General features: G+C 47.0%; 1 protein-coding gene across 6 annotated transcripts in view; it reads left to right on the top strand.

The window, feature by feature from the left end:
* IL4R (interleukin 4 receptor) overlaps positions 1 to 7,260 on the top strand; it is a 49,837-nt gene that overhangs the window by 34,382 nt on the left and 8,195 nt on the right. For all 6 annotated transcript variants that reach the window (XM_032243016.1, XM_032243018.1, XM_032243015.1 and 3 more), the window contains exon 6: positions 4,478 to 4,634. In XM_032243016.1, the coding sequence (XP_032098907.1) occupies positions 4,478 to 4,634 (157 nt within the window). The remainder of the gene's footprint in view (positions 1 to 4,477; positions 4,635 to 7,260) is intronic.

Consider the following 7,260-nt stretch of genomic DNA (forward strand, 5'->3'; position numbering starts at 1 on the left):
TCCCAGAGGCCTAGGCTGGTCCTGTCTGGCCATGAGGGAACAGGCAGCCGCCACCGTAAGCTCCCACGCTGGCATCTGTCGCTGCTTCCTCTCATTCTGACCAAGCCAGGGGTGGGTGTTGATTTACATCACTCAGGTCTGGTTTCCCCTTTGGCACTGGGCCAGGTGTGGGGAAGGAGCAGGAATGGGGCAGTTGGCTCACAGAGGCTCAGAAAGCCGGAGGGATGAAGGAGAGGTGTGCACAGGTGCTAGACAATGGAGCAAGTTTTGTTTGGTCATGAAATCTCTTTCCCATGCCCCAGGCCTGTACAAGACCTACTGAGAGTCCCAGGGATGAGCTGGAGGGAGGAGAAGGTACCACCTATAGAGTCCAAAGAAATGTTATTTAATATTTGCAGATTTCTAGATCTCCCTTCAGGCATGGCTGTATCCAGCTTCTAGGAACCTGTCCAGTTCTGGGCCCTGCTTTATTCTGTACTGGCTCTAGGCAGGCTCTTCTGTAGTATAGTGGCAAATGTGCCCACTAGTTGTTCCAGGCCTACATCCCAAAGCCATCATGGAAAAAGGGTTTTTTTCTTGCTGGTTCTAGCAGGAGTAGTGGGGCTGCTGCTCAGTGGCCTGGCTTGGATCCCATGCCAGCCTCTAAACCAATCACCGCTATGGGTGCAGTGGAGGACCCTGATTGTCTAGGGATTATCACATACCTGCCACTGGGGCTGCAGGTGGGCTCAGCGCCACCCACACCAGACGAACTGAAAATAAGGTAGGAGTGGCTTCCCCGGGGGAAGCTGGGCAAAAGGAAGCATGACTGCACTGGCTAAAATGCCAGCGGGTTTAAGACCTGGCACCAGATGCCAGTCATGGTATTGGCTTGGTCGGCATGCCTGGGTTATGGCTTACAGGCATGTTGGTGCTTAGGGATGCCTCCGGATGGCAGGTCTGAGGCAGAAGGATGAAGCCCAGCTTCTCTTGTGTGTGGGACAGTGGCTACTGAGATGCCCCATCTCTCCCTTCCCAAGGACAGAGCTGAACATAAAGAATTTAGTCATTGGCCAGAGCTGGCCTCTGATCCCTGACAGGCCAGGAGATGGGGTTGGCACAATTGGCTTAGACCAAGGAGTGTTAGTCCTGGAGTTGCAGGCAGTGGAGTTCTGTCCGAATCAGGGGACACCTAAACCTGATGGCATAGAAGCTGGGAGATGGGGGGTGTTCACCTGTGTCTGCCCCAGCACTGCAGACACCAGCTGTGTGCCTTCCTGTGTGCTCTTTGCAAAGCCACCAAGGCAGAGAGACTTGCCTAGCAAGTGGGATAAATTCCAGAAAGACACATGAGGAACTCGCTATAGAATTTTTGGGGCCAGAGCTACTCATTCATTTCTAGCCAAGGTTCCACAGTGGAGGTGGAGGTTTGGCTTGGGCATTGAAGGATGCGTAGGAGTTTTCTAGACAGGAAAAGGAGAGAAGGGTAGACAGGCAAAGGGAACTGCATGAGGAATGGTTTATAGGTCTGAAAATTCATGGGATGTTTGGGGACTGTGGGGATGTGGATGTGGGAATGCGTGCAGTGAAAATGCACAAAACAAGACAAAAGTTCCATTTGAGCCCTGAATGCCTTCCTCATAATAATGGTTTCCATATTTTATATGCCTGCTATGTGCCAGGCACATTGCCCAGGGCCACACAGCTGGAAATGGCAGGGCTGAGGTTTGTTTTGTTTTGTTTTGAGACAGAGTCTCACTCTGTCACCCAGGCTGGAGTGCAGTGGCGTGATCATGGCTTACTGCATCCTCAACTTCCTGGGCTTAGGTGATTCTCCCACTTCTGCCTCCCAGGTAGCTGAGACTACAGGCACAGGCCACCACGCCAGGCTAATTTTTTTTTGTATTTTTGGTAGCAACAGGGCCTCGCCATGTTGCCCAGGCTGGTCTGGATCCCCTGGCTTCAACTGATTCTCCAGCCTCGGCCTCCCAAGGTGCTGGGATTACAGGCGTGACCCACCACGTCTGGCCCAGATCTGAGATTTGCACCCAGGATTTGAACGCCCAAGCCTGTGCTCTTTTTCCTCCCATGGACATTGCTTTCAGAAATGGTCTCCTGAACACCTGGCCTTCATGTTAAGAAAACAGACAAACCACAAGTAGTTCCTTGGAAGCTCAGGTTTCTGTTTTGTTTCTTAGTAAAACATTTCCCAGTTCCCAGCTCCCTTCGGGGGTGTAAGATTTCTTCTGTAACTTACATCTAGCTCTTGCTTCTTATTTACCCATGTTTAGAAAGAAAGATGAAAGGGAGTAAAAGTGTTCTCTCCCTTCCTTCCCCAATCTCCCCCCAGCTCACACCCCGCCCTCAGCTCCTCTGTAACAGGGAAATCTCTGAACTCTCTGTGGTGGCCGTAGCAATCTATTGGGACTTTGCTTCTTTCTTGTGAAAAACCTCCCCTTGACTCACTTTGCACCAGATTTCCCCAAATGTGGCTTCAACCACAAGCAGAAATGGAGCTGCCAGGAACTGGGAAGAAACAACAGGAGGAGGAGGAGGAGAAGGTGCACAGCACTGGATCTCACAGGGAGAGAAGTGACAGGGTGAAGACTCGGGTTGCTTACTTGCCATTACAGTCGATCATGAATACAGCGTTCGTTTCATTGCTCACGTTTTACAGCTTTTTTTTGGAGGGTAAAAGTAATAGTTACGCAAAGTAAAAATACAAATGTTACAAAAGGACTTAGAACTGAAATACGCTTCTCTTCTGACTGCAGCCTACTGTTTTTCTTCCCAGAGACTGACCACTGCTACCTGTCTCTTGCCAGGAGGGAGAGGGAGGCAAGAGGGCATGTGCTTCATTTAGTGAGAGCTTATGTCTATACAGGCAAATGCGTGTGTTCATTCTTCGCTGTCTTAGTTTTCTATTGCTGTGTAATAACAGTACCGCCAACTTCACAGCTTTGAACAACACCCGTTTATTATCTCGAAGTTTCTGTGGGTCAGGAGTCTGGGCATAGCTCAGCCAGGTTCTCTGCTTTAGGGTCTTATGAGGCTATGATCGAGGTGTGGGCTGCGGCTGCAGTTTCATCTGAATCTGAGGCTCAACTGGGGAAGGGTCACTTCCGAGCTCATATGATATTGGTGGCCTTCAGTTCCTGGCAGGCTGTTTAACTGACAGCCTCAGTTTCATACTGGCTGTTGGTTGTAGCTAACCCTGAATTCCTTCCTGTGAGCCCTTTGCAGAGCCATCGAGGCAGAGAGACTTGCCTAGCAAGTAGGATATTACAGTCTTCTGTAATATGATCATATCCATGAAATCCCATATATATACCATCACCTTTGCCATATTCTACTGGTTAGAAACAAGCAACAGGTCCTGCCCACACTCAAGAAGACCAGATGACAAAAAGACGTGATTCAAAGTAGAGAATCATGGGGCCATCTTAGGTTTGTCTGCAATGATCACTGTGCCATCTCTTTTTTTTTTTTTTTTTTTTTTTTTTTTTTTTCTGAGACAAAGTGTCACTCTGTTACCCAGGCTGGAGTGCAGTGGTGTGATCTTGGGTCACTGCAATCTCTGCCTCCTAGTTTCAAGCGATTCTTGTGCCTCAGCCTCCCAAGTAGCTGGAATTACAGGTGCTCACCACCATGCCTGGCTAATTTTTGTATTGTTTGTAGAGACAGGTTTTCACCATGTTGGTCAGGCTGGTCTCAAACTCCTGACCTCAAGTGATCCACCTACCTAGGCCTCCCAAATTACTGGGATTACAGACATGAGCCACCATACCTGGCCCTGTCTCTCTTTAAATAAATAAATAAATAGAAACAGAGAACAAATACTCATCTGCATCTTACCTTGTTTACTTAACAATAGATCTTGGGGGTCACTTCTCAGTGAAGGCTAGATTGGGCTGAGCATTAGATTCTAGGCCAGTGAGTTTGGACTTGACCATGGAGACACTAGGGAGCCCATGAAGGATAGAGAGAGATGCCTTCACCCTGCCAGTGCTTCGGAAAGATCACCCTGAACTTTTTGTATATTAAACCCTATTCAAAATACTTACCTATATCAACGCATGTCCTTATCACTGCAACCCTGGGGGGAGGGAGGTAGGCACTTTTATTACCCTCATTTTGCAGATGAGAACATTGAGGTCCAGAGAGGTTATGTCACTTACTTAGGGTCACACAGCCAGGAAGTGGTGGTAGGGACTCTTACCCTTGTTTTACAGATGAGATTGAATTATCTCACAAAAACTTAGAAAGGTTAAACAGCTTGTATAAGTAACATAATATGACGAATTAGTCCAGGAGCCTGACCCATGTTGCTCAAGCCTGGTCACAGTTACAGAGGTGGCAAGCAATGGCCTAAACAGGACGAACAGCCAAATACCCTGGCTGATGAACATGGTGGGGTCAGCTAAGGACAGCAACCAGGGTGGAAGCTGGTCCCCCTCACCCCCAGCCAGGGCACTAATGTCTCTCTTTTCTCTATCAGTCCAGAATCTATGACGTGACCTACCAAGAACCCACCCTCCGCATCGCAGCCAGCACCCTTAAATCTGGGGTTTCCTACAGGGCACGGGTGAGGGCCTGGGCTCAGAGCTATAACAGCACCTGGAGTGAGTGGAGCCCCAGCACCAAGTGGCATAACAGTGAGTATCAAGAGGCCTAAGCAATGCTAATCCCCACTCTCCATTCTTTCCCTGTGGCCAGACACTTCCTCTGGCTGAATCTCTGGGTTTTCATATCATAGGATGCCTCCACTGGCAAATAATGAAATTACCACCTGCCATGGTGTATTGGTCAGCTAGGCTGCAGTAACAAACAAGCCCACGATTTCCATGGCTTAACACTATAGGAATATATTTCTGGCTCGTGTAACAAGCTAATGTGAATGTTGCTGGTTTGTGTGTGGTTTTCTTCCCTGTAGAAATTTGGGGAATGAGGTTCTGTCCATCTTGTGGTGCCATCATTCTCCAGGACAAAGATTCTTAACTGTTTTTGTGTCCTTGTTCCCTTTGGCAGCCTGGTGAAGCCTACGGACCCCGTCTCAGAATATTTTTAAATACATAAAATCCCAGCCTGGGTAACACAGTGAGACCCCTATCTGTACAAAAAATTAGCCGGGCATGGTGGCATGCACCTGTGGTCCCAGGTGCTTGGAAGGCTGAGGTGGGAGGATGGCTTGAGACCAGGAGTTTGAGGCTGCAGTGACCCATGATTGTACCACTGTACCCCCACCTGGGTGACAGAGCAAGAGCCTGTCTCTAAAAATAAATAAATGCAATGAAATAAAACAAATGACAAAGGAAACTAATTGTATTGAAATGCATTTGTAAAATATTTTAAACACATTTTTAATCTGGGGATATATGTGCTTCTTTATTAAGATATATAAAAAGTTCTAGATCACATAAATACTGTAATTTCAAAGTAGATAACCATAAATAATACTTTATGATACTGAAACTGTGATGTGATATGAGAATCGCTGTGAGTTTTGCTGGGGACAGGATCACTGGTACTGTCATTACTGGGGCCTCCTCCCTCCATTGTTTTTTAAAATTTTTATTTTAATTTTATTTTTAAAATGTTAAAATAAATAGAGACAGGGTCTCACTATGTTGTCCAGGCTGTTATTGAACTCCTGGGCTCCAGTGATCCTCCCACCATGGCCTCCCAATGTGCTGGGATTACAGGTAGGAGCCAGTGTTCCCGGCCCCGCTCTCCATTCTTAATGGAAGCAAATGCTGAGTGTCAGAGGTTAGCGAAAATAAAGATGTAATTTCCAAGTAAAAAAAATGATAAACATAAGTGAAAAAAATGGAATAAGTGATGAAAAAACTAAGCCAAAAGATGAAGAATTCAGTAATAGAAAACATAAAAGAATTAAGAAAAAAAGGGGGTTTAAAAAAGAAAAAAGAAAAAGAGAAATGATTAAAAAAAAAATGATGTAATTTCCCTTCCAAGTTCTTAGACCCCTGAATTCTATCTGCAGCCATGTTGGTCTATAGATCCCAAGGGGACAATCGCTGCTATGCCCCTCCCCCCATTGCCTGCGTCCAGCCAGCAGAAGAGGTGTGATGGTGTCGAGACCGCACCTGCTTCCTGAAAGCAGGAAGCCTGGAAGTGGCCCGCATCACTTCCTCTCAAATTCTATTGGTGAAAATGGTCACATGACTACACATGGCTGCAAAGAAGCCTGGGAATTTCCTCACTTGTAATCTACATTCCAGAAACAACCCTTTTCAGTGCTGCATCCCACAGGTCTTTTGCAGTAGAAATATTGATTATCTCATGTAAAATGAAGTCTTACAAATGGACCTACTGGGGTTTGTACAGCAGCCAAGTGATACCTCTCCCCTGTCTTCCCTTCTGCCATCCTTCACATGGTTTCATTTTATCCTTAGACTTGCCACCCATGGCCTCAGGTTGGCTGTTGCCCACTCCCTCACATAAAGCAGGAAGGAAGCAAAAGCCTGCCACCAGAGAATGTACCTTGTGCATGTCTCCTTTTTATCAGGAAGCAAACATCTTTCTAGAAGCTTCCCTAGCAAAATTCCCCTTACTTCTCATTGGCCAGGACTGTTACATGGTCTGTTCTCATTGCAAGGAAGACTGGGAGCTCAAATGCCTGGAAAGGGGAACAGGATAATCGTGATTGGCTCAAGCCTCAGGGTGGGCATGGCCCCCTGGCAGGGGAACGAGGAAAAAGATGTGGGATAAAGAAGACTGCTTCAATTTCCCCAGCTGTTTAATGGGAGGAGTAAGAGCTGTTGTGAAAGCTCAATGAAAGAAGATTCTTCAACATGGTGGGTGCAGTGGCAGCTGGCAGTACCCAGACCCAGCCACCACACAGCCCTCTCAGCATTGCTCATCCTGCACTGTGGATATCAGTTGAGCCACATGTCTCCTGCCCTGGACTTGAGCTCCGCAGGCAGCGTCTACTCCATGTCTGTATCTCCAGGGCCTATCCCTGGGATAATTTTGTTGAATTGATTCTCATCTGCCATTGTGCTAGGGAAGGGAAATAGCTTGTATAGAACAGATACGATGTGTGGGACCCTCGTTAATTATTTCAGCAAACAGTTACTGAGTTCCTCCTACATGGCTAGTGCTGTACTAGACACTGGGGAATCAGCGGTAAACAAAGCAGATAGTAATCCCCACTCTCGTGGAGCTGTCATTCTGGAGGGGAGAAACAAAAGGAAAGAGAAAAGAGAGAGAGAGAGAGAAAGAAAGAGAAAGAAAGAAAGAAGGAAAGAAAAAAAAAAAAAA

The sequence above is a fragment of the Sapajus apella genome, unplaced genomic scaffold, assembly GCF_009761245.1.
Source record: "Sapajus apella isolate SASKATOON/1434 unplaced genomic scaffold, GSC_monkey_1.0 scaffold51, whole genome shotgun sequence".
In the NCBI taxonomy this organism is placed as follows: domain Eukaryota; kingdom Metazoa; phylum Chordata; class Mammalia; order Primates; family Cebidae; genus Sapajus; species Sapajus apella.